Source organism: Centroberyx affinis, unplaced genomic scaffold (genome assembly GCF_046629955.1).
Source record: "Centroberyx affinis isolate AG114_WGS23_722 - 3 ecotype Tasmania unplaced genomic scaffold, CSIRO-AGI_Caff_v1 ptg004141l_1, whole genome shotgun sequence".
In the NCBI taxonomy this organism is placed as follows: domain Eukaryota; kingdom Metazoa; phylum Chordata; class Actinopteri; order Beryciformes; family Berycidae; genus Centroberyx; species Centroberyx affinis.
Genome location: NW_027281910.1, coordinates 86,371 through 112,004, shown reverse-complemented (window position 1 = coordinate 112,004; position 25,634 = coordinate 86,371). Strand labels below are relative to the sequence as shown.

Sequence of the window (25,634 nt, the reverse complement as noted above, 5' to 3'; positions counted from 1 at the left end):
CCACAAAATGGTTAATCATAGGATCTGATGAGTCTTGAGTGTCAACTTTGGTTAAGTGATTGCTTTGTTTACCTCGAAGGTGAGCGACGTGAATGACGACGTCAGAAGGGCTGCCGTGGAGTCCATTGGCTTCATCATGTTCAGGTAAGGTCCAGACTGAATTACTCGAGCTTTGTGCACCCTGTCTCCTGTCAAGCTCCTATACACCGACCAGAGGCCTCTCTCTGCTCGGAGCCTCAAGGTCTTAGCCAAACTTCCACTGATTAATTCGCCCCTAAACGAACACACAGACTACATTCCACCCATAGCACAAGATTTCTTTCCCGAATGTGAGTTTGAAGCAGGTCCTTGAGGGGGTTTATTGGCAGCTGCTGCAGCCTAGACCCCATCCACCCTCCATGCTTCTGCTAAAGCATCGAAAGCAAACACTGTGATAGATGTCAGCTCGTGAGTCTCACATTTATAGATAGGCTTGTCTCTCTCAACCATGATGATCAGTGGTGCCCCCACCACTCCCTTTGTGCCTTCTACACATTTCATGTTCCCTTTTCAAGCATAGGGTTTTTGTAAGCCTTCACTACAGCACAGGTTATAGTTTCACCTTGACTTGTTGCTAAAGAGTGATTTGCACACTCCAATAAAAGGCCCACTTTCCACCTTCTGTTTCTCAGTTAAGTGTACCTATGTGTTTGGGCCTTTAACTGTAGTGAGCAAATACTTGTGAATTTCCTGGGGTTTCACACCTGCTATAGTTTGTGTGGTTATTTATTTGGACAGAATATTGGGTGCAGTAACATTTTCTAGATTTTTATCCTGTCTTGAAGATGATGGGAAAGGCTCAGCCAACCAATTGCAAAGATGTTAAGGGTTAAATTTCAGCATGACTCTAAAGAAAATAAGGACTATTATTTGCAGTGTAGAAAATGGTGTTATTGGGCATTTTTCCTCAGTTTCTAAAAAAGATCTTTGTCAAGTCTGAGAAAAAGCTTGAAAACCACGCATAACACCCTTTGATCCACCTTTGTTTTGATTTGTCTAGTGTTTATTTGGTAGTTATGTTGAATAATTATGTGCAATTGCCAGGGAGGGATATATGATACCTGTAAAATTGCTTCCCCCTCAGTGAATGTACGCCCCTGAAGTACAGTATTGTATGTGATCTCCAGGGATGTGCATTTTTTAACATGGCACAAAGATGGTGGCCTTGCACGGAAACATTGTGCTTTGTTCTGCTTCCTATGCAATAGATGACTTGGAAGCAATAGCAACGCTTCATCCATACTGAAGGAGAAAGCCCCCTACAAATTTAGTGATACGCACCTAATGCACCTATCCACAATGTGGACACAGTACTGCTTGTTTCTGGAGCCATAGCATTCCCATTCCTTTTTATTTTAAAACTGAAGACTTTCTGTTTGTCTCACTCTATTCTCTACCTGCTTTTGGTGTCCTGATCACACCCCTGGATCTGTCTTATGTTCAGTTTTGAGCCCAATAGACATATATACATCATTGGTGACATTAACACTTTCTCTGTTGGCATGACAGCAGAATTTAGATGAACTTTTTGTCTAGATTTCACAGTGACTGAAAGATATTCCTCTGTCAATGGAAGCTGGTCTTCCTTGTCATTCTCACTCACACATTTTTATTCTGTTGCTGTTTATGGGGGCTCATCACTCATACGCAGACGTGAATTTACCCATCAGGCAGCAGAGCAGCGTTCAACAAGAGTGTCTGGCCAAGTTCAAGAACACCAGGGTGTCCATTTTAAGCCCAAAAAAGGCTATGTGATATTCTGCGTGATCAATTGGTCGCTAGATAAACCTTGTGTAAATCCTTCCTATGTTTAGAAAGCCTTCTGAACGGCAACAATTCAGCTAGGCTCCTCTTCTCCCACTTCCCACCCTAATGGCTCTGTGGACACCCCCCACCCCCACCCCTCTCTCTCTCACACACTCACTCACACACAAACCTGCACTCGGAAAGACAACTGTCTCTTTAGTGGGCCAGAGTTCTAATGTCTTTGCTATTCCTACTAAATCAACAAAGTTTCTGTTCATTAACAATGAGTTGTGTAAAAATAGTTGTTACTGTAGAAAGCTTTTTTTTTGTAGTAGATGTACATGAGGAGGTGAGGCTAAGCAAAAAATAAACCAGGGAAAATGCTACTCTAGCACTCATATCCAGTTCGTGGATCCCCATCCAAATCCCACATTTTTCATATCCGTGGTGAACCACGGCCATTTCAGCTTTTACATATTTGTCTTTCTGCTGTCAACACTGCAAAATGCAAATTGATAATATAGTGCTATCATAATCATCAACATAAATAGACTGGAAGCCTTGCTGGTGAGTTCACTGTACACCGCAACTTCCCTGCTAGCTCATTTATATCTATAGGCCAAGCTTTGTTTTGATAGAACTTTTTAATGACCACTAATTAAGCTGATAATGGCATTTTCTTGTTCTCTTGTGTTGAGTCACTTTTGAGTTGTTTATTGATTAATCTTCTGAGACTGTCTGTCTGGTTTACAGTGTGTTTATTTTGGCTGTTCTGTTAGTTTTGCCGTAGTCATTACTAGTTCATCAAAGAGACATTATAACTCACTGTTGAAATTGAAGCAGCAGAACAAGGTAGACAAGAACATTAAAAGAAAATGGCTCCAAATGATATAGAAAAAGACATGTCAAGTATTTTGTGGAGCCTGTGTTCAAGGAAGCATAAAAATAACCATATTAAGTGCAGTTTCCTTTCAGCCAAGCCCAAAGTTCAGCAACACAGAAAATCTGTGTACATTTTATTGAACACATTCAGCTTTCCATTTGCTCCGGATTTTGTCTTTCTTGCATTACATACAGTATTTCAACTGAATACTGTAGTATTTTTGTAAAACCAGACCATTGACATTTCAAAACTTCAAGCAATAATACACATACAAAAAGCACTTCCCAAAGGTTTTGCAGTTACAATGGGTATCATTTTAAGAGTGCAATGCATTGTGTGTGTCGCGGAAGAGATTTAAAAGGTAGAGGAATTCCTCTTAACAAAATGTAAGCATGTAATCTGAAGTAGTCTGTAGCAGATTCAAATAGCCCAAGGTGACAGGATTAGCGTAGGAATATTTGTATCCACAAAAAGTTTCCAGATGATCATATGTCTTCATTCTTTACATTTCTGTCTGGTCGCCTCCTTAAGGACAATCCAACCTGAGCTTTGTCAGCTTTGACCTCTCATTGAGGGTATCCTTCTGTGTTCCTTTTTTTAGTTTGTGTTGTTACAGTTTGCTTCACAGTTATATGTCTTGCCATTTGAAAACTCACATCTGGTCTTTGCAGTTCCTTTTGCTTTCCCCCTCAGAGTAAACTGTCTCTAGGTAAACTATGAACATAACTGATTCTTGGTGTCTGTGAGAATTCACAATGTATATGTGGCCTGCCTTAAAAGAGATGTTAAGTTTACACCATAACTCTGATCTATTTCAAGCTCTCCCTTTAACTGGGTTAAGTTTTTTTTTCTGTCAGCTCTACACGTAACTGACGTGCTCCTCCTGCTTACAGTCTTCATTTCAGTCAGGAGCAGTGTGTCTAACACGACACCGCCGGAGGACTGCGTGGGCGCTTGCCGGCACCTCAGTGGGCTTTGGTAGCTCACCGCTCCAATGCCGTTCTTCATCCCCCGCTTCATGAACAGTTTAGAGTTCTCCGCCATGGAGGAGCGGAAGAAATCCGTGTCAGGCCCCGTCCTCCGTTTGACGCCCTTGGGTGCCTTCCTGGCCCGTGACTAGCAGTGCTGTTGTAATTACAGGTGATGTAACGCGTGAACGCCTCCCGGAAAGTCTTGTTGAATAGGGTGTAGACCAATGGTTGATACCCGATGACACGTAACCGACCCAAACAAAGATCTCCATTAGGCGGGCGATCACGTTGACGTCGCAGCTCACACATAGCACAGAGGTGATATTGGTGATGAAGAAGGGGCACCACATGACTACAAACAGGAGGAAGACTATGCCTAGCACCTTCGAGGCGCGCTGCTCGTTGCTGAGGTTTTGCATGGACTTCTTGCCCATGGTTGACATCCTGCGAAAGGGCATGTCATCTCCTGTAATAGGGTTCGTTGTGGCTGCATTTGGATTTCCCTGCGTCTGGGAAATCTGCCGTCCAGCATAGTCAGTTTCTCAGCTGGTGGTGTGTCCACAGTCTGCTCCCTTTGAAAGACTGTGGAGACTGTTGGGCAGGAAAGCGTTGAGTCACCCTCGACCTGAGCAGATAAACCTTTTTGCGCAACACCTGAATGGTGAGCAGGTAGATGACCATCATGATGGTCAAAGGGATGAAGAATGCTGCCAAGGAGCCAAACATGATAAACTCCCGAAAGCTGTCTGTTTTCAGCAGACAGGTGTGGTTGCTGTTGAAGGTGATGTTGTTGGGAAGATGGGAGTTCCTCAGACCCTTAATGGGAATCGGGATCGCTATACCTGTAAATGACAAGAACAGTCTCATTAGTATTGGCAAATATCAAGTTTTTTGATAAACTGACAAACTTGGGCTGGCTTCAGGTATTTCACTCCTGCCTTTGGCTTTGGATTTTCTGAATACCTAGTTTTCCCAGTTAGTCTGTTACACTGCTATTGTGTTTTGTTTTCCATCATTGGAAATTAGATTCCTACATTTACTTTTTTGTTTTATAGTTACCATTTGTAGTTGAAATTGGATAAAGCTTCAAAGATTCAAGCTTTATTTTTGACATAAGGCTGCAATGCAAAGGGATAGTGTCTGGAATAAAATGGAAAGTCTGATTGCAGGATTTCCTTTTGTTTTAAAAATCAAGTAAAGTAATCATCCATGGCCCACCATGATCCCTCTTAAAGTGAACAACAGCATGCAGTCGCGGTAACAGCTCTTCTGCTGTCAGCAGTGTTTAAGTGCTGCTCCCTCCATTCATCCGATCTTCTGGTTTTGCTCAGGGAATGAAGCTCAAATGAAACCAGACCAAACAAGCCCCAAACTGAGGCTCTGCTTTTCTGAGAGGTCTGAGCGCGATGCAGCTACCAATAATTCCAGGATAAATTCTGCCAAAATTTCACACTACTGTGTGAAAGTGGTGGCCAGAAAACCACTCACTCTGGGCTGATTAAGTTGATGAGCTCAAGGGCCTCTTTAATTTCATTTCCTACTGGAAAGCTAAAATGCTTTGCAGATCTCTAACGGTGAACCTCGGTGCTAATACAAGGGCTATGCAGGGTAAATGCAGGAAAGGTGATTCTTACAGCAGCTACCACTGTACGATTCCCTCATCAGTAAGACAAACTAGCAGAAGACCCACCCTCCTCTGAATGCTTTACATTCTGATGAAGATTCCAGTGGTCTAGCAAGTTGATCTTGTATATAGACAAGAGACCAGGCCAAGACCATCCTTAAAACAGTAAACCCCCCTTTCACCTAGTAACCCCATTCCATTATCTGTGCAAACTCTTGGCTTCTCAGTCCAGTTTGGATCATCTCTACTGGCAGCGCCTCATTGTGAAGACTCAGATGGTGTTAGTTTGAATCTTTGTTTTGATTAGTATTCTTTTGCAGTTTTCTCTGGAAGGCCTTTAGTAAAACAAGGCTATTATCCATAACATTGTTGTGGAACTTTATACAGTGCTTCAAGGCTTTTTTTTAAACTGCAGGTTGTTTGGTCTGCACCAGCTTTCTACTAGGATAAATCCTTTCCCCCATTCCTTGAATCTGCCCAATATGTTCTGTTGCTTTTTGAACTAGTTTGATCTTCCAGTTGTTGGTAAATTGTGGCTGTGGCTGGTATGTTTCTCTGCTCCATCAGCTGCTTTGGTAGGTAACTAACCATTATTTGGAGGTGGTGCTCTTTTTTACCTATTTAGTTAGCCATCAAAACTGCAACTAGAGGGTGAATTATGGGATGCGCCAGCCACAGTGGCCTGTGGGCAAACAGTGAGTTTCCTGTACTGGAGTCTAGTCTCTCAGGAACATTAACCAGGTCGTCCCTCAGGACATCTTTAGTAACATCTCTGTGATGAGTGTAGCGTGGTACTAGACCGGTCATAGCCCCCCTCCACCCCCATCCACTGTAGCTGTTTATATAGTATCTGCTTTTATTGCATCCGGCTTGTATTTTGAGGTCTATAAACCAGGTCTGCCATGGATCTTATGTCAAGAAATCAAGCCACCTGTTCCTGATAGAAACAAACCTTATCGAACTTGCAATTATGAACTTGAAGGCCATGGATGACCAGTGCAAAGAAGTTGCGAGTTAGTAAGAGTTAATATAGAAAATCTGTATTGATATGCTTACAAATTGATATGAGCCACACCAGTGCTATCTTGACCATGGCTTTGGCCCTGGATTTGTACTGGCTGTGTTGGATGGGCTTCTTGATGGCAATGTAGCGGTCCAGTGAAATGGCGCACAGGTGCATGATGGATGCAGTGGAGAACAGCACATCCAGGAAGAGCCAAATAGGGCAGAGGAACTCCGGAAGAGGCCACCCAGAATCTAAAGAGAAGATGAGAAGGAAATTACTCCAGTAAGACAGGATAACAGTCCCACCATTACAGGGCAACATTGTAAGCGGCTTTCTTAGATCACTTATCTCTCGTGATGGAACTTCCATTAGTAATTTCTTTAATGCACTTGTTTGGTATTTAATTCCAAAAAGACTTTTGTCTTGCACACTACCAGTTATGGGAGACGTGCCACGATGGCCAGGGATTAGAAGTAGCACTCATGTAAAGATTGGTGTTTGTTTATCTCAGAGAGGAATGAATGTACTGGAAAAAGGGGGGTTCTCTGATGACTGTTTATGGAGCTAAAAGCTCTTTATGTAGATGTGCTGGAGACTGTGCTCAACAGAAGTGTTTATTTTCGGTTCCAGGCATGAAATTGGCAAGTAATTGGTCTGGCTTTTGTCCCGTTACCCATTAACATTGCAAAAGACCATTGTTGGAAATATTCTTTTACATAATTTTCTTTTGTTAAGCCACCCTCCAATTTTTGCCTTTTCAGTGTAGCTTACATGTTATAAGCTCTGCAAGAACACTTTTCTCATCAGATTTTTTTTTACACACATATTTTCAGGGGAATTAAGAAAGTGTGATAGCTAGCCTTCTTTGAGTGAGCAATTTTGTGTGGGCCCTTTCTAATTGCCATACTATCTGTCTACTTCACATATATCACATATTTTATTTCGTTTTGCAAAAGGAGCATACAAATCACAACAAAAACAGGAATGCTGTTCTTGTACATAGAATGAAGTCACTGTTTCTAAGAAGAGTCCTGGTTTGGACAGAAATAGTTGAAAAGGCTGTCTCATTAACTGCTTTGCTTTCAATGTTATTACTATTACAGTAATTATTGTTATTGCTTGCTTTAGAAAATGTTGTTGTTCTACCAAATACCAGCTTATAAATGTTCCACCCAGGGCTGTAGATGTCAGAGTCTCTGATTACACAAGGGTGACACTGTGATCAAGAATATGCCTTACATGGGAATTCCTACTATCGTTTTATTTTCCCATGATATTTATGGATTATTGTTTATGGATGACGCTCATCCCCTCTGTTACTGTATTTCAGTTTTTGTGATTTCGTTAGTTACTTGTCAGTTGTTCAAGTAATTGCTTCACTATGTTTTTGGGGCATGCCCTGACATCCTGCAAATCTACTTTAAGTTTCCATCCATGGAAATGGAACTGTAATTGCTGTGGTGAGAGTTCACGAGCACAAGATTAGGTGGATAAAAGTCAAAATTATTTTTCTTAGGTTTGAAGTGGAGGAACACTGTGCTAAGCTTGGCTCTTATTAAAATGTGAGCTTCTTTTAAAATGGATGGGCTCAGTTCATTAGCAAAGAATCAGTACAAATGTTTTATGTACACCTGCTTACACCTGGTATAGGTAGATGGATATAGAAAGGCACAGCAATAACAAATGTGTGACATAATAAACAGCATAACAAAACTATGATAAAAGCTAATAAGGAAATAAGATCGCTGCAGTTGCACTCCTGTACAATCACCCAAACTATTTTCATATTAGCATTTGGTACAGTAATCACAATGAACACTGCCACCCCCACTCTCCTTAGAGAATAGTTGGTGGAGAAAATGTATACCTCACTGCCAGGTTATGTGCCTTGTTGAAAAACTACATTTTCATTCCGTCCACAGTATAAATACTATTTGCTTTGCAAATATGGCATTTTGGAGAACAACACTGTGCCCAAGTCCTTTGAAATAACTCTGCTTAATGGTTCTTTATTACCCATTTCAGTGCTATAGTTAAGGTTTACATGTAGTCTGTCCACACAGATCACCTTTTAAACAGTGGGGCCATTTAATTTTTCAAGGTGTTGCCTGTAAGCGTGAATTCATCTGCCCAGCAGATGTGGAAGGCAATCTGAGCTGTTCATACTTCTGACAGATGTAATTGTAGTCAGTCTTGCAGCCTGCTTTCTGTGTGAGGTTTCCTTTGAAGCGTTGTCTAAACAGGATCGAGCTCAACTCTTCTTCATGAATATTGAATGCTTTACAGCCTTGCAATTAGCTTGCCTGCCTGATGTAGTAGTTGTTGTTTTATTGGGGATTAGAGAGGTTTTTGCTAACTCTTTAGAGCAGTGATATACAGCCAATGGTGATATTGCCACTGTACAACCTGTGCAGTGTCTTGTCCTCCAGTTAAGTCTCGAGTGGAGCTACTGATCCTCCCTCTGGCCGTTTAGCTGCACACATTGTTGTTAACTCTGCTGTGCTCTGCACCAGCTTTCAACAGACCTTGTGTGTTGACTTGAGTGTGAAGTATTAAACACTGTACATGTGTGTGTTTATGTCGCCAAGACCTTTCCCTCCTCACCTCGCTGCTCTGAGCTCTGTCTCCTACATAGGAGGGGGTTAAGGCAGCTGCACTGGTCTAAACAGTATTGGGGATTTGAAGAGCTCAGTTCCAAGATGAGGGATTCATAATTTGAAAACTTGTCAAGAAAACTCACTATTAAATGCTATTGATGTTACTGGCCATCTTAAGACCTTTTGTTTACCAGATAGTTACATTTAAGAAAGTATAATCACTTTCAAATATTTGAGATATTGATCAATGATCTTCGATATTCCACCTCTCACCCCCAAATGGATATGTAGTGTTTTAAACAGTGCTTTTTTTTGCAATCACACTGTTGTACATTGGTCAAACATTGAATTAATTTGCGCATATTCGCACGTGACCTTTCACCTTACCTCATATCTAGGGTAAAGGAATTCACATGATGATGTTGTTTAGCCCTGTCAGCTGTGGCCATTGGAAACAATTTGACAGCAATGCTTTGTTCTGAATCTGGACAGCATTTAGACAGACACGGGGATAGATGTGCGACCAGATGAACATGTCGGCATGGTCTTGACTTGTTTATCCTCTCTCCAGTCCCTACCCTTTGCTCTGATGGAGTGCATTAAGATGCGATCAAGTGGAGCAGCCCAAGTTTGCCTTGTGCATGCCTTTTAGAGTGGCACATATGGTTCTTATGCAAAGAAAGTGGTTGTTTTGTCAAAAGCAAGACTTGAGATCATACTCCTGACACGCACAGAGGGGTGGAGTGGACTGTGTCATAGGGCCATTTCGTCTAAATCCCCCCCCCCCACCACCACCACCGCCACCACTAATAGAATTAATGAGAAATAATAGCTAGGCCGTAGCTCTGTATCAAAGGTGCTTCATTTTATAGTTGCCTCAGAACATTGAGACTGATGTCTATTGCTGCTCTTACACAGCTGTATTTACGCTGCACTGTCAGGAATCAAATGCAAATCTTTTTAGCTTGCTTCTTTTTTCTTTTCCCCATTCCTGTGTCTAAAGTGGATGAGTGGAGCAGCTAAGGTTTGGGGCTTTTATGTTGTTTCCAAAAAGACCAGAGAGAGTGGGTCAGGATCGCCAAGACCAGTAGCTGAGGCCTAGCTGTGCCACTGCTACAATAGCACTGCCAGAGGAAGTAGCATGTTTATTGTCCACTATCTCTTGTTATATTTCATCTAGTATAATTTGTTTACAGATGGTCGAGATTGTATCCAGTTTTCCTCATGTCCTATTTTAAACTCCTCCGCTACCCATAAATCTCTGAGCCTATTTTTTCTTTGTGGATCAGCCAGACATACAAAGGTTAAATACAGTTTTGCTATGAAATGAAGGGGCTGTTCAAAGTAAAATTTTCATCAGCTGCATTTTCCCTCAAAAGCAATGAGATTTGTCAGGAACATTTACTGGAAATGGCATGCTCAGCTGAAAGCTGTTCTAAACTGTTAGGTCGACTGGGGGGAAAAAGGTGATGAAGTGCAATTCAGACCTAATTGATTGCACACACAAGGGCAACATTCATCACTCTGTAATCATGTTTTGACACATTTATTAGAATGATGGCTGGGAAGTGATCTGGGCATTGAGCGATGACCCCTTTCCTCCCCACCAGTAGAATCTAGTTTATGCTATTGCTGTTGTATTGGGCAGGTTTGTCTCAATGGGCGACAGAGGGTTAGGTGCTCCAAGACGAGGTCCGTCCTGTACGTCAACTTACTGTAGAGAACAGTGATTAGGGCGATGGGCATCACCAGGAGTCCCACCAGCAGATCAGCCACCGCCAGCGACATCAGGAAGTAGTTGGTGGCATTCTGCAGTTTCCTCTCCAGGGACACGGCAAGGATGACCAGGATGTTGCCTCCGATGGTGGGGATGATGACCATGACGATGAGCAGGGCGGCCCACTGCAGCTGAATCCCGGACCCCTCCCCTGGCCGTGAGCCGTTGGGCACCAGCGGAGCCGCCACTGGCTGAGACATGCTGCTGCGGAGGTTACGGCTGGCCTTGGCGTGGGTCGGGGCTCTGCTCTGGCTGGCTCTGGAGGCTCGGTCAGCATGGTCACTGGGTCCCACGGGCCGGGGCACGGCTCAGGGTCAGCGCACAGGGTGCCGCATCCCTGCTGTAGTGTACAAGCCAAAAGGGTCGCCTCGAGATCAGTAAAAGATCCACTGCTTAAAAAAAAAACACGATACCAGGACAAATGGGTCTGCCTCAAAAGCAGGGAATAATCCAAACAGTTAGTACTTCCACAGCGAGATGTTCTGCGTTTCAGGAGTCGTCACTTTCACAGGCTAGCAGCACAGGCAGGCGATAGACTTGTCATCCTGTGCATCCACTCCAAACAACAAAAGGTCTGTTAAGGAAACAGTGATGCCGTGTTATCCCCTTTGCTTTAATTTGTCTGAGTGTGGTGTCCTAATGATGAGAGACATTTATGGTAACAAATGAAGAGGGATGTTCCTGTATGGTCATTATTATTGGTTCCAGACCATGGCCAAGAAACAAACCAGGGAAGTGGATATTAGGTGTAACGGCTTGCATGTTTTATTTGCTGTATTGCTCTGCTGTATTGTTATACATTTTGGAAAATACACTTTTGAAAATACTTTGTAGAGGACATGGAATTCTTTGAACAGTCTTTTATACCATGTCTTCTAATACAAACAGCATTCAGGAAAATTCCTTTTTTTTTTATACTCAAATTCATAACCTTTGGGGTTAAATGTTTCCATTCGCACATTTTAAATTGTGACAGAATTGACAGAATTCTTCCAATGTATCCAAAATGTCATAAAAAGTATTCTACAAATAAATCTAAATACCAAGAGGTACTTGGATAAAGCCGAAGGTCATTCCTTTAATATAAACAAAGTCTACAAAAATGTATACACTTGTGCATGTGGGATGGATGACACAAAATTAAATAAATATACCTAATCAATCAAAAACATCAAAGTGGTTAACATTTTACCAATTCTGTATTTGATTTCCACATTTTAGTGTGGCTTTGTAGAAGTTTCTTACCTGCTCCTTAAGGTGACATCTATTTGCTCTTTTACGGTTCAACAGAGCCGCTACATCCTCACTTTCACAAAAATTAAAGCAAAATTGTGCGCAGGGCGAACAGTGCTGCTCTTCGCCCAGCGTGCTTCACTCCTCGCACACCTCTGAGAGCGTTGCCTTTTTTTCATGTCCCATGCCACGTTTTTATATTTACACCCTCCCCAAATAAGAACATGTCACAGAATGCCCTCCCTTAGAGGCAAAACTTAAATCTGTCCGACCCTGATGTAGTCCATGGTGTGAAATTTGTTCCGCTCCCCCACGCTGGAAGAACCCCCAGTCTGGATTCGCATCACCTACCGCGATCACAGGTTTAAAACTTTCAGATGTTCCGTCTCTTCTCTCCCTCTCTCACATTCCCGCTCCCTGCCTCTCGCTCACAGCCTCTGATCAGCTTGCGCTCTCTCCCGTCTCGCTCGCTCTCTCGCTCTCCCCTCCCTCCCTCCCTGTCTTGCCCATGAGTCAGGCTCAGGACAAAACAGATGAATGTCTTTGAGCTGGCGACATGCCAGTGGTTCTGGGAGGTAATTTCCTTCAACACAGCCGTCCGACTGTTTATATTTGTCACTTTCTGTTCTCTCCTCCAGTTGAAGCAAGAGGTGGTTGGGGGGTTGGAAATGGGTGGGTGGGGGGGTGAAGCCTTCTGTGTGGTAAGGTGCTCGAAAAATGTCCTTGTGTCTCATTTACATAGCCTTTTCATTTCGTCTTTCATTTCATAAGCTCACATTCTCAGGCTGAGCAAGACATTCAAATCCAATCTAATTTTCTAGATGATGGTTATGTTCGAAATCAGAGACCATTTTTTTGTGTTTATTCTTTTGCAGTCCAGACTTAACAACAGTCATAATTTGTATGGTCTTTCCACTGTGCACTCATAGTATTCCTTTTTTAAAAGCAGATGCAAGGCATAAAACAAAGTTGACATATGCTGTTCCTGGAGTGTTCAGTGCCCAGATGATGATTGATTCTTCTCTTCACAAGGAAAACGTGAGAATTATAGCCAATAACCGCCCTGTCTGGACCTGTGTGCTCTGACATCTCTCTGTAAAGAACAGTCCACACACCGAATGTTTTAGCTGAAACGTGCTCCCTAATCCACCTCAGGTGCCAGTACCTACATAAGAGAGCGTATGTTTTTTTTGTTTTTTTTTAATATATATAGGCTCTCCTCTGCAGCCTTTGTCAAGGAAGTTAAGTTTAGTGTCTTTAGTCTCGGAGTGGTCTTGTCTGTCTAATGTCTGACCGACGAAGCGCTCGGCACAGTTCTAATTTGTGACAGCTGGTGTTCAGGACAAAACTTCGAGCTGACTCAGAGTGATTGCCTTTTCATTACAGGAAAGGTCGGAGGTCACCCATCCCACCCCCACTGTCTCTCCTTGCCTTATTTCTCTGTGAAATACTTGGAAGTTCTTGATCGTGTGATGTAAGGAACTGCTGTGGGCGCGCTGCTAGCACTCTGTCTACATCACCGAACCACTCAAACGCATGCCACTTAAATCCATTACTTGAACAATATTATTCAAAGACCTTGCTGACTCAGAATCCAGCCTTATTTGTCAGGGTCTGCACATTTCGTCCAATGCCCTACAGCTGTAATAACGAGCATTTTTTTTTTTTTTTTAATTATTTGTCTTGAATTTTTTTTCTCTTGTTTCCCCAGCACCCGGTTCCTCTTGGTTTTAATTGACTTTAACGTTTATGGTTTGTTAACAAATGAAGCCACACAGCTTCTCTGCTTGTTTGATACAACATTGTCCAGGTACTCTTCATGGCGCATTTGGGCGTCTGGGTGTAATGGACAGGAAGCAAGCTAATCAAATCTGCTCTGTTGCAGTGCTAGTACGTCAATAACTGCCTCAGTCACGTTTTCAGGTGGCGAAATGCATGTATAATTTGTTTAGCTTTGCTGTACTCCTGCTTCTTCCACTTACCTTTCTGTGTGTGTGTTGCTTCCCAGGGCATTGCCTTGGACCTGGAGACAAACGGGCAGGATAGAACAAAACACAGTAGCAGCTTTGTTGACATCCATCACTGTCTAGCCATGATAAATGTGAGGAATGATACAGACAGACATTTCCCAAACAAACCCATGTGTTTCAGCTTGGTGCATTGTTGAGATTTTTGAGGAAATGTATTATTTAGCACACCTGATCAGCAAACTACAAAGTATTACTGTAAGGAATTTTTACTTTGCATATCTCTCTTTGACACATGTGCATGGGATTGTAGCAAGTAGATGAATTTCACTGGGGTCAAAGGTCAGAGGCAGCACGTCTCCACAGCTTAAGGATTCAGTGTCTCGCTCAAGGGCCTTGTGGAAGAGATCAGTATCCTTTTCCAAATGGGAACTTGTTGACGTTTGAAGTTGATTTCTGCCATCAACTTTTCAGTTCTTGAATCTATAATTTTTTTACATCACCTCCCAATGTCTCTTTCATTGCTTTATTTCTAAGGAAGCACCTAAGATCAATTTTCAAAAGTATTTCAGGTGTTTGCTTCATTTCTCAGGGTCTTAAGTCTGTCACACATTCAGAGGGTTTTAAATTTTGGCTTGAATTGCAGGCTTTATTGTATATTGCTTCACTGCCTTTTCAGACGAAGCAAATGCTGGATATTGATTTCTTTCTTCTTTCCATCTGAGTTCTTGCACCTTGCAGGTGGCTGAAGGTAATTAGCCTATCTTTTACTTTTCAGGTTGAAAAGGCTTTAGATTAAACTATATGGATAAGTAACAGCAAAGTTTTTCCCAAGTTGTGCCTCAAGCAAGCATAGTGCCCAATTGATTATAACACTTATCATGAATTAGGTCTCAATGTCTAGCTGTTACCAAAGCCCTTCAATTTTTCATGGCCTGGTTCATATTTTTTTCAGCCCTATGGATAGATGATACGTTTGTTTTTGCTGCAGAGGCAGATCTATTACTGAACGTGAGACTTGACAACCGGCAACCTCAACCTTCACCATTTGGTCTTTATCCAAGAATGGATTGGTCGGCATCATCCGACTACCAGAATAGCATCTTCTATCCCTGTAGGTGAAATTGAAAGGTGATCCCGATCTCACACTGATTGCCATTTGTGATAAAGTAAAATCCTCGTGTGGTAGTTGAGCTGAGCTGCTAAATCCAAACGGGCCAGTGGAGATTAGACTTCGGGAACATGCCGCTGCATTAACGCAAAACACTGAACGCGAGACCCCGCGAGGCTTACTGAGTTATTTGTACAAAACTTTCTGGGCTTTATTGAGGCTAAAACAGAGTTTGTCAGAGACCCCCAAGGAGCTTAATTTAACATCTGATTACATCTATCGGTTCCACTCAGATGAAGGGTTAAACCTAAATCCCTTCATTTTCCTCCTGCGTGTTTACATTGTGGGTAGTTTGGCAATGGTATTAATTGGGTATTAAATGGAGACAATGGGACTCATCAACATATCTAGTACATCTGATAGACTTTCATGTACTGTTGAGGCAGTATTAACATACCTCTCACTCTTCATTTAGGCACTTTGTTGTTGCTAAACTTTTTCCTTCCCTGCTGTGTTTTGTTATGTTGTTGCCGTTACCCAGTTCAGTTGTCTTTGTGTGCTTGCTTGCTTTAAAAAAAAAAAAAAATGTGTTCCTATGTTTTTGAGGTGACACATGCCCTTTTTTTCCCAATTCCTCCTGCACACATTTTAAATTTTTTCTTTGTTTTTATCACGGTTTAATCACTTCATTTCCGTGTTTTATCACTGAGCAAATAAACAAACTAAAACCTGTTGGAGTAAAAGGTGCGGCCCAAGCACAGCTAGATGATTCATCTTTCTCCTGTACTCGTTGCTCCATCAGATCAATGAGCTTTTATTTTTATGTAAGGAGCGAAGGCGGCCTCTTGTTTAGCAGTGAAGCGTCTTGTTTCTGGGAGAGTTGGTGCAACATGACATTTTTGTGAGTTTATGGCAAAGCGAACCATGAAGAGAGATTTGTGCTGCTGACTACGAATCTGGTGTCTGGACCGGGTTTAGGAGTCTTTTATTGGTGGATTGGTTTATCTCCTGTTATTTTTTTTTATTTTTTTTGGATGACTTGCGATTACAACCTGACTGATTCACTCCCAGTGACCAGTTCAGGCAGTCCAAACCTTTCTGGGAAATTTGAAGCTGCTGAGTAATCTCAACAATCAGCTCATCAGTCAGGCCCAGGCAATGTTGGTCTTATCAACACTGCCTTTCACAAGCGAGCAGTCAGATAAAATGCCCAGTATAAGGCGTCTTACCTCGCCCCATCGTGCCTGTTTTTTTTTTTCGTTTTTTTTCTGTCGTTTCAAATTAAATGTCTCTGTCGGACTCCTTAATTCAAGACAATGCTGTATGCAGTTATAAGTTTCCAACAATTGTAATACTGCATATATTGCAGTAATGGAGGGACTTTTTCTGTCCCGCTCCACATTTTCCTCATATCTTGTCACACTCTTGTATCCGGCTTTCGAGTCACAACTTGTCTGGACCTTTTTGCTTTTGCTAAAATCAAGATACCAGGGTGCTTGGTATTTTCATCAAGTGACCTGAACTTAACGTGACTGGACTCTACATTAGCCTTGGTCACCCAGGCGGTGCCTGTGTGTGACATGTACTGATTGCAGAGTGTCTCATCCTGACTGAAGTGCAAGCAACAACTCAGCTTCGATTCTTTTGTTTTGGTCGCACTTCAGGACCTCTCATTCAGACCCATTAAGTTCACTTGAAACCGTTCAGTGCTCAAGTGCCTAATAATTGGACACGGTCCTTACCTTGGCAGCCCTTAGACATATTATTCCAGTTTTGTAGCTGGAGGTCAGGTTTATCATGCAGTCTATGTTAACAGTATATTCCCACCTCTCTCTGTCCCACCCAGAAAAAAGGAAGATGGTGGAAGCAGGGACGTGCTTCATGGTAGGAAGGGACGGGGGAACGGCCATAATCACCTTGTGTAAATTGTTTAAAGAAACTTTCTTGACACAGCTGCCCGGGCTTGGTAGACTTTGTCAGAGGTATTCGAGTCGTCGTTCGGGAACATGCGAAGAGATTTCTCATGGTTAGACGATCGGCCCCGCTGAAGCCAGGAAAATGCGGTGGTGGGGATGGAGGCCTGGCATTGGCATGGGAAACCATTTGCCTGTAGCTGATACGGAATTGGATGAGCTTGCTGGGATATTATCTTTCTCAGGGACTACATGGAAACCTGGTGTTTCCAATCCCTAATAATTTAGATTCCTTAAACAGGCTAAACTATTTTTCATGAGAATCACCTTGTTTGCCAATTGCAATAAATGTGCAATAAATAACAGTGACACGGGACACAGAAGATAACATTTAATCTATAAGGACAGTAGAGGACAGTGCAGCTCATATCAATATACATACAGTATATACAAAAAAAGCACTCTTACTGTGCATTCAGGCAGTACATCAGTATTGAATAATTGAATAACATGCCATGAGATAATACCACTAGGTTGGATGAAAATGTATGGAGTAAGTTCTGTGTCTGGTGGAGTGTGGATTCAGTTCCTGAAGCTGAAGTGGTGCAGTCACATGCAGTTAAGGCATTACATTCATACTGTATCTACTAGAGCTGAACAATTAATCAAAAGAAAAAATTGAAATCGCAATATGAACTTCCAAAATCGCAGGGGCTGCAATTAATTGCTTAAGAGACAGGGGCGTCCAAAATGGATTTCTGAACAAGGTGTTTTAGAGCTCCGAGTAATCTTTGATCCATGAGTCAAGTACAATATTGGTGAAAACCTTTCATCATACTCGAACTCAGTAAATCCTGCACACTGACATCAGTTTTTTTTTTTTTTTAACAAAATCATTTTTCTCTTAACAATTTTGAAGTTCTAAAAAATGTATGACAAGAAAAACCTGTGATGATATGAATTGCAGTTTAAATGGCAATTGCGATATTCTGTCAAATAATTGCAATAAGATTTTTTGTCAATATCTTTCAGCCCTAATGTCTCCATGTCCCTTAGTGTCCAGATTACTTCACTGTTATAATCCAGTAATGTTGACATTTTTTTATTTAGTGTTTTTTTTGTCAAGAACGCTTTATAAAACAAAAATGCAGACCTCCTCTACTGTACATTGTAATTGTCTTGGCTCAATGTTCACTTCAGTCAGCAGAGAAATAACAATTTATACCAGAGGTGAAAAGAAATCACACAACGGCGCTTTGCAATTATATCTCGGGCCAAAGATTTCAATCTAGCAAATATGGTTAAGCTCAGGGTTTTCTCCTCTTCTCCCTATTCCACAGCAGCACCCCCGGGTGAAAATGCATTAAGACTTGCAGAGATGTCAGAGCCATAAATCACAGCCCCTTATTTCATACCCATGCTCTCTATCTCTCCATCTCTATCTCGCTCACTCTTTATTTCTCCATCTCTATCTCATTCTTTATTTCTCTATCGCTCTCTATTTCTCTATCTCTCTGTCTCTTTATCTCTATTTCTCTATCTCTCTCTCTATCTCTCTATTTCTCTATCTCTCTGTCTCTTTATCTCTATTTCTCTATCTCTCTCTTTCTCTGTCTATTTCTCTATCTCTATTTCTCTATCTGTTTTTCTGTCTATCTCTCTATCTCTCTTTATTGGCATGACCATATACCTCTCTCTTTACCTCTCTCCCTCTATCTCTTTCTCTCGTTCTATCTCTCTCTATCACTATATCTCTCTTTCTCTCCCTGTCTCTCACTCTCACCCCTTTCACATGCTGTATGGCAAATTCTCTGCCTTTTTTGAAGTACAGCGAGTGAGACATTGAGTTTATAGATCCTTAATATAAATGCCATAATGATATTTAGCCCTCGAACCTTTACACCAAGTGGAACTAATTGTTATTGAACCAACCAACTACATTGATACAAATCCCAGCCTCTTCAAAGATGGCCCAGACAGGCATCCCCCTTCATTGTCAGGTCAAGATAACTATAATGATTACGGTTAATGGCTTGCACTCAATGTGGCGCTTTGCTCTAGGCCTTAAAAGCGCTTTATATTATTGGGAGCAAATCACCTCATCCATCACTTATGTGGAGCTTTCAGCCTTATTGTGCCGGCGGGGACAAGGGGCCTCATTTGTAAAAGGCACACAAGATTTGTACTTGTGACCAAATCCAAGGCAAAGTTGTGATTTATTAAAGATTGATCTTGATGCCAAGATCAGTCGGTTACATTTATTCTGTCAAATAGATCATAAGAGAAGAACAAATTTCTGTCATGATCAAAGGTATCGGTGACAGATACATTTTTCTTTTCAAATTCTTTATAATGATTGTATGATGGATAAGATGATGTCATTTTTGTAGCTGAGTCCCATGTGCCCTGGTCCTCAACAACTGGTGTTTCATGATTCCAGTGCTAATCACTCCCTGCTTGTCTCTCCCCCACTCTCTCTCTCTCTCTCTCTCTGTCTTGGTTCAGGACCCCAGAGCAGTGTCCCAGTGTGGTGTCCCTCCTGTCAGAGAGCTACAACCCCCATGTGCGCTGTGGAGCCGCCATGGCTCTGGGCATCTGCTGCGCCGGAACGGGAAACAAGGTGAGCGCCTCCCACTCCTGTCCCCCTGCTTCCTTTACTCATCAACTATAAAGAAGCAATCATCTCTCATCTTCCCGCCAGCGATAATTCAATATTATCATATATCGTCTTTCAGTGGATTCATATCATGATGATACAATGATATTGTGATATCTTGATACACAATTCTGCTGTCTAAATTGATGATAACAAGCAAATTTTACTTATGAAATGAGGTATGAAACATTTTAAGTGATACTTTTTTAAGATGTCAGACATTGGTTTGGCATCGCACCTAACATTACCATGCAGTTCAATGAGAACATCAATTTGATTATTTAACGTGATTTTGCACACATAAGCCATATTGTGATGTATATTGATATTGAAAGAAAAACTCATGATTCGTGATATTGATTTCAAACATTTCGCCCAGCCCTGCTAAACACAAGACTGAACCTTATGGTCCGAACCATATGGTGACTGGGCACACAAACGGACACTGTCCTATGTGGGGCAGCTGCCCTGCTTCGGGTGAACCCTCTTACAGTCATTTTTTTCTCTTTTTTTTGCCATTGATCTAAGTTGCAAGATGTAAATGATATTCTGAGTTCCTATTTCATAAAATGTTTTCGCACAAGAGCTGACTCCTCTTGGAAGCGGTGTTCGTAACTGGAATTAATATTGGGCTGTGTATGAGAAAAGCCTAGATAGCATATATTTTTCCAACCACAAACGCAGCACTGCCCCTGCTGTCCTCATTTATCCTCTGTGCTTTCTTCGTCGTCTCTTGGGGTAACATGTGCGTCACTGATGCAGAGATGACCTATGCTGCACACAGGGGTTTCCTTAAGACGGCCAACTGATAGCTCTTCTGTAAAGCTTATCTGAGGTGAACAAGAACAGATTCACCTCTGTAGCCTTCACAGAGGTTGCTGGGCAACCGTTGTCGCTTTCTCTTGTCAAAGCTAATGATGCCATCAGGACAAATGCTCTTTGGTGAAACTCGTTTTGTGACACAGACTTACTGCTGTAGCTCAAACGGCGAGCTGTAATTGTCCCACATGATGGCGCAGTGCTGAAGACTCCCACCCGCGACTACTTGGTTCAAACGCTGCCATGGCTCGATTGGAGCACTTGTCTCCTCTTGATTTCTGTGGTCTGAACTCAGTGAATGAAAGAAAGTAAGCTGCTATTTTGCTTCTAACCTAATTACATTTGCTTTAATTGCATGGAGGTTCAACGCAGACGAACTGAACTAATTGTGGGAAACTCATGAGATTTGCCGGTTAAATGGTCCAGTTTGGCGTACAGTCACCAAGCTGTACCCTGTCATCGAGGCTGGGCTCATTGCAGTCCGAAGAAGAGAGTGAAGGAGACAGAAGTCGGGGGTGCTGCCAGGTCCTGAGTTGTCTAACGATGTGGGTTGATCACTCTCAGGTGGCACAGCCCAAGCAGAGTCATGGCTCATTACACCCTGAGCCTTGGCGCACCAGAGAGAGAATGTTTTGGACCAGATCAGGCCAAGCCAGGCTGGGGAGGTGATCAGCTCCAAAGCTCCACAACTCGCTTTTTCCACACCCAGACCTCTAGCACATTAGACCCTTCAGGGAGAGTAATGATGTTGTGGCAAGAGAAGTGGGTCACCTATTAGAGGGGGGGGCGCATTCCCCCTGCCATCATTTATACACCTGGGGCTTTGGATATTTTTATTGGACTCGTGCTCCTGTTCTGTTCCGTTGCACGCTCGAAAAAAAAAAAAAAAACTGCAGAGGAAGGTGTTTTGACGCCCCTTGTGTGTGCTGATTTTGTGCCATCATGAAAATCTTAAGTACAGCTCACAAACTTGTGTTTGGTGAATTGGATGGAAAATATGTTCAATATGTTATGTCTAATGTTATACAATAAGCAGCCTCATGTGAACCCGTCAAATTTCTATGTATCAAAATACTGTGATTTGATACGGTTTTATAAATATGTATTAAAATGGAAAATGTGGCGTGGTAATGTGTGTTCTACCCCGTTCCATTTGTTTATAGAATTTTCTGGCCAGCCGTTCTAACTCATGAATAAAAACTACTGTAAAAGTCAACTCAGACTGAAGCATAAGGCAAGAGGATCTAAATCGCCCACGGTCGGCTTGAACCTGCCCTGCTGATTGGGCCTGACAGTAAATACCCCCAATTAAACTCCCCGACAACCAATCAGGAACAGGATGTGGTTGACTGGTGTTGGCTTAACGCTCAGACGTATCATCCCGGTACGCCGCTGCCTCGAGAGCACCGGTGAAACATGGTTTATTTTACCTCCAGTGTCATCGTCCTTGTTTGTTTCTCTTTCCTCGGCGGAGCTGACGCCTCCCTCTGTGAGCCTGGCGGTGTGGGTTACAGTCATTACCGCACAGCAGCCGAGAACAAAAGGGAGTGGAGGAACTGGGGTGGGGGGGGGGGAGAGGTGGTCCGCACTCGCCTCTTCATTCACAGCGGTCATGGGAGGAAACTGAAGACTGCTTGGCCTTGGAAGATCATTCAGCACAACAGACTAAACCAGAGAAGCCGGCCCTCGGGTGATGCCTCTCTGTAGACCCTCTTGTTGTGACAACAGTCACGAGACGGTCATCGCTCACCCGTTCCTGTCTTACAAACCTTTTTCCAAACCGGTGACCCATTAATAAAACTTGCTTTATTTTATATTGGATAAACTCTGTCTTGTTTATCGTCCACCGGGCTTTTAGATCTGCTCTTTCAAGCCAACATGGTTTCTGGTTAAGCACCTCCGATAAAGATCTGAAGTAATTGCAGGCCTCAGAACTGACATTTTGGCCTGTCGAAGAACTCTGCCCAGTCTGCCTTGGAATCTAAATCTCTGTGCCAAGTGGCTAGTGTGACCCCCCCCCCCCCCCCCCCCCCCCCGCACCCCCTTGCTAGCGCTTTAGTCCTCAGGAAAGCTCTCATCTAAACACTGGAGAGAGTACTGTGAGCGTCCTGAGAGAGCACTCTGTTTATCCCCTTCACCTTCAAGGAGCTGCTGCTTATCCTTGAAAAGGATCATCTGATTAAATGCTTTGTCCTTTTTGTTTCACATCAAAGAAGTTGTTTTTTCGCTCCAAATTATTTCAATATAATCCGCTATTCAGCTACTTAATTTGGCAGTACGTGACCTTGTGAGGCTTGTAGATTACTATATAAATGCACTTGTATTAAGCAACATTATTAACTCCTCTCTCCTCTTTCCGCATCCACAGGAAGCCATCAACCTGCTGGAGCCCATGACCAACGACCCGGTGAACTACGTGAGGCAGGGCGCCCTCATCGCCTCCGCCCTCATCATGATCCAGCAGACTGAAGTTACCTGCCCTAAAGTAGGTGCAATGTTTTTGTAACTTGTTTTATGTATGTGCACCTTTTGTAAAGACTGGCTTGATTGCTCAGCATTTATTATTCATGGAATTGGTTTTATGGCTAGCAGTAGTAATGGCCTAGCTCAAAGTTTTGGTCTAGATTAGACCTATAAAACAGCGTAGGTATTTCCATTTAAATGTGAAGTTGTTTCTAAAGAGCCTTGGTGTCCAGGGCAATAGTGGTCTGTATTTTGTCTTGGGGGCCTGTTGGGACTCTCTGTGAAATAACAACATGCATCAGTGACTCTTGAAAAGGATGCCTCAGCCTCCCAAGACCAGAACATATGCTGAGTAAAGGGAGGAAGAGGAAAGAAAAGGGGAAGGGGGAAAGACTTTGACTGAAAGCAGAAAGTATCAGAGTTATGAAGACAGAAGGAAAGAAAGAAATCTGTGTCACGGAAGAGAGGAGCATGGCTAGCCCGGGCATAACTGCACGCACTCACTCTTAGCGCACCACACACTTTGTCATAGACAGTTAAGAAATGCCAGACACATTTTCAAAGACGCCTCATCTGCACAGCAACAGTCCTTTAAACTCAAGGCGGTATGCAAGATTGTGCAAGAGGCGCTATTTTTTCAAACGGTGGAACGTCGGGAGGTATTACACCCATGACTATGTTTATTTCAAAACCCCAGTCTGTGTAATTTCCAGCTCTGCCTTGTCAGTTGTACACAGCACTCTTGATGTCAGTGTTAATGAGAATGGCGTGGGCCAATAGTGTGTCGGCGTGCGTGGCATCATAGGCACAAAGCCTGTTTATGTACACTTTGCTGCAGTGTTGGCAACCGCCTGCCACCTGGACTTTTTCTTCTTTTTATTTTCATGTCACACACATGCAGCACATGTATATGCAAAGCATAAACAAGCTCATTTTCTTTCTCACACACACACCCTCTCCACTGCGTTTTTAAGTTTGAAATGACACTGGGTCCTTAATTGCAGCTAGCTCATTAAGTCATGCAGAAGATTTGAAGTTCAGTATAACAGAAATGAGTTTTTGTGTTACAAAGTATTCCCCAAGTCAAAGGCGTAACTAATCCTTGCAGGTGGGGTGGCTTGTATAAACCCTCAAGAGTTTAAATTACCTTTTTGCTAAGTGTTGCTTAGACTGAAATGTTGCTTGTTTGTAACCATATAACCATAGTTTTGTAACCATTTGATAGATTTATTAATAAACAGGGTGGCTTGTGTAGATTTATCAAGCTAATGCTAATTTCCCATTCTCAAGCATAAAGCTAAGCAGAGTTGGCAAGCCTGCAGCGTGACTACCCGGTGTTAGATCCTCAGTAATAACAGGAAGAAACAAAATGGAGCTTGGAAAAGAGACTTAGAATTAGCCTTTATCTTCCCCCTTTTTCAATCTGTTAAGGTTATTGAAGGAAAATATAAGTGTCTCAAGCTTGATGTTAATCCTAAGTGTGTGCATGTTAGCTAAATCAGAGCCGCAAAACATTTTCCAGATGTTTAGTTCTATTTTTTCAGATACACAGATCTGACAGATGCCTACAGAATATAACCAGTGTTTGGTTAGCACAAAGTCATGTGGTCTATTTTGACTTGAAGGTCAGGATTTATTTTGCTAGATATTTTGCTTTGTACATTAATGTACATTTGCATAGATTCTTGACAGAGTTTAACTGTTACAACTTTGTAACTTATAGACATAGAAAAATGCTTTTTGCAACTTTCATAACCAGGGTGGGAAATAAACACAAGCCACCAATTTATTTTTGAGGAGGGCTGCATACAGAGCAAAACAAGATAGGGCTTTGCTTAAATTATCCATGCATCCCATCCAACCAAAATCCACTCTAATGGTGGCAGAGGAACGAGAAGCATTTCCAAAGACTTGATGCCAAATAGTACCTTACCTTTCCTGCCTCCTCCACACCTGCTAAGAGTGTTTTCCACTGCAAAGCAAGTGGTTAACAGATTCTACATATACTGTATATCTCTCCAAAACATGCAGATATACTTGTTTTCCTTCACAGGACTTGAACTCAAACATAGGGTTATGGGTTTTCTTTTTTTGTTTTAAATAGGATTAGAGGGAGGATTAAAGAGACATTGTGATGCTACGTATAAAAAGCATTAATTTTCGACAACTCCATTGGACTCTACAATCCATGTCACTATTGAATTAAGGGAAAAAATTAAATGCTTATCCCTCTCATATGCCCTGATTCAAAAATATTTTTTTTTAAGAAATGTCTTTGATCCAATGACTCAAAACAAACAAAATCTAGTGAGCCACAGTGTCAAACAATTACAGCTTGGTTCTTTAACATATTTTCTCTCCCCCCTTTGTTTCAGGTGAACCAGTTCAGGCAGCTTTACTCGAAGGTGATCAACGACAAGCATGATGACGTCATGGCCAAGTTCGGCGCCATCCTGGCCCAGGGCGTCCTCGACGCAGGTCAGTGTCCAGACCGCGGAGGGGAAAGGGGGCTTATCTACCTGTTTATAGAGTTATCCTGCCTGGTGGTTAAAGATACTGTCCCATAACTGGAAAGACACAGGTTTGACCTCCTCAATGGGCAATGGATCCGTCCCTGTCAAAGTGTCATTTAGCAAGACATCGAACCCGCAATTGTTCCAGGCTGCCACTCCTGTCTGCCCCTGTGCCTAGAGCTGGATGATATAGCGATATAATATCGATATTGTGATATCAGACTAGAGATTCTCTGGGATTTTGGTTGTTGTAATATTGCGATCTAGTTTAAATGTGGTCTTTTCTGGTCTTAAAGGCTGCGTTAGTTATCTTTTA

The 25,634-nt window shown here is 42.4% G+C and overlaps 2 protein-coding genes across 3 annotated transcripts in view; one reads left to right on the top strand and one right to left on the bottom strand.

Annotated features, from left to right (window-relative positions):
• Positions 1-25,634, top strand: part of psmd1 (proteasome 26S subunit, non-ATPase 1) — a 53,519-nt gene that overhangs the window by 11,090 nt on the left and 16,795 nt on the right. For both annotated transcript variants that reach the window (XM_071542639.1, XM_071542638.1), the window contains exons 16-19: positions 80-144; positions 19,373-19,487; positions 22,711-22,827; positions 25,181-25,283. In XM_071542639.1, the coding sequence (XP_071398740.1) occupies positions 80-144; positions 19,373-19,487; positions 22,711-22,827; positions 25,181-25,283 (400 nt within the window). The remainder of the gene's footprint in view (positions 1-79; positions 145-19,372; positions 19,488-22,710; positions 22,828-25,180; positions 25,284-25,634) is intronic.
• Positions 3,399-12,268, bottom strand: htr2b (5-hydroxytryptamine (serotonin) receptor 2B, G protein-coupled). Its single transcript, XM_071542637.1, is given in 9 exon segments — positions 3,399-3,571; positions 3,574-3,796; positions 3,799-3,869; positions 3,872-4,122; positions 4,158-4,245; positions 4,248-4,481; positions 6,320-6,520; positions 10,582-11,217; positions 11,889-12,268. Coding segments are annotated over 8 exon segments (1,374 nt in total). The 5' UTR covers positions 10,844-11,217; positions 11,889-12,268; the 3' UTR covers positions 3,399-3,527.